The sequence below is a fragment of the Monodelphis domestica genome, chromosome 6, assembly GCF_027887165.1.
Source record: "Monodelphis domestica isolate mMonDom1 chromosome 6, mMonDom1.pri, whole genome shotgun sequence".
Classification (NCBI taxonomy): Eukaryota; Metazoa; Chordata; class Mammalia; order Didelphimorphia; family Didelphidae; genus Monodelphis; species Monodelphis domestica.
The window spans coordinates 132,320,124-132,321,750 of NC_077232.1; the positions used below are offsets into that span (position 1 = coordinate 132,320,124).

At 37.6% G+C, this 1,627-nt stretch overlaps 1 protein-coding gene across 1 annotated transcript; it reads left to right on the forward strand.

Moving 5' to 3' along the window:
• The first annotated feature begins 511 nt into the window (after positions 1-511).
• Positions 512-1,081, forward strand: LOC100015105 (trafficking protein particle complex subunit 6B-like). Its single transcript, XM_056802575.1, has one exon. It carries the CDS (start codon positions 605-607, stop codon positions 1,079-1,081), a length of 477 nt encoding a protein of 158 aa, XP_056658553.1. The 5' UTR covers positions 512-604.
• The last annotated feature ends 546 nt before the right edge of the window (positions 1,082-1,627 follow it).

Below are 1,627 nucleotides of genomic sequence, written 5' to 3' on the forward strand. Positions count from 1 at the left end.
CACATGTAAAGCCCAGTGGAATTGTGTGTTGAGTATAGGAGGGGGGTTGAGGGAGGGGAGGGAAAGAAGATGATTCTCATAATTCTGGAAAAATGCTCTAAATTAATCAATTAAATAAAATTTAAAAAATAATTGCATGTATAGCTAGTAATGGAGAACATAATAACTAAGCAAGAGTCTGCAACAATACTTATAACTGCTAATATATCAGTGTATTAGGTATATATTTCAGAACTTGATATTTTAATGTGAGTGAAAATACGACTATATGATTAGCATTGAATGGAGTTCATCCATAAACTACCATAAATTTTACTTAAAAACATACACACAGGTTTAAGTAAAAGGTAACTGACCAAAAAAAAAAAAATAATCATCTGCCTCGGTTGCTGCCCCACCTGCGCCTGGGCATCCCGGCCAGGTGTGGGCGCCTCGGAAGACGCTGTGAGTCGCCCTGTCCCCATCCCACCTCCCCCAGCCGCCAGAGGGACTGGGCTTTGGCACAGTGGGGCCGGAGACAGCACATCCACCCAGGCATTGGCGGTCGTGCTCAGGTCCTGACCTCCGCCCTCTCAGGGTCCTCAGAGCCCAGAAGGAGCAGGAAATGGCAGATGAGGCGCTTTTCTTGCTTCTCCACAACGAGATGGTGACCACCTTCTACAAGTCCGCGGAGCAGGAGGAGGTGGAAAATGGAAGGTGCATTACTAAGCTGGAGAACATGGGTTTTAGAGTGGGACAAGGATTGATAGAAAGGTTTACAAAGGACACTGCATTGTTCAAGGATGAGTTAGAGATCATGAACTTCATTTGCAAAGATTTTTGGACCACCGTTTTCAAGAAACAAATTGATAATCTAAGGACAAATCATGAGGGTATCTATGTGCTTCAAGACAACAAATTTCAACTCCTGACTCAGATGTCTTCAGGAAAACAGTATTTAGATCAAGCACCTAAGTATTTAGCATTTACATGTGGCTTAATGCGAGGTAGCTTATCAAATTTGGGAATAAAAAGTATTGTGACGGTGGAAGTGTCAGCAATGCCAGCATGTATATTTCAAGTGATGATACAGAAGATGTAGCATGTTCTCAAATGCTTCTATGATGTAAAGAGATGATGTTATTCATGTATAAAGATTTTTGAGTAGTAACTTCTGACTTACTGGGATTGTCTTAAGTTTCTATGGTACTTTGATTCATGTAAGCTATATGTTAAATTATTAGATGATGTCAAACAAAATTACCATAGAATAATTTATATATTAACTGATAGAATGGGAGATTTTCAAAGAAAATTTTACTGAGAAAGTACACTTTACCTATATTACAGGATACCACATGCAACTTTTATTTCATGAAAAAAGTTATTAAAAAAAGTACACAGCCAAGTAAAAATATTTTTGTGCTTCTGATTTATTGGTTCATGATAATATTTGACATTCAAAAGAGGGCAAAGCTAACATCTTGGTGAATTAGCAAAGAGAAAAAAGTTAGATTTTATTTTTTTGTTTTTTGTTTAACAATTTAACATTTTTTTAATCTGAGTTCCAAATTCTCTCCTTCCTTCTCACTTTTTATCCCTGAGTCATTAAGTAATCTGACACAGATTCCACATTAGTCAGTAAATG

Coding starts and splice junctions, on each gene's coding strand:
- LOC100015105 (XM_056802575.1), top strand. CDS start 605: ATGGCAGATGAGGCGCTTTTCTTGCTTCTCCACAACGAGATGGTGACC.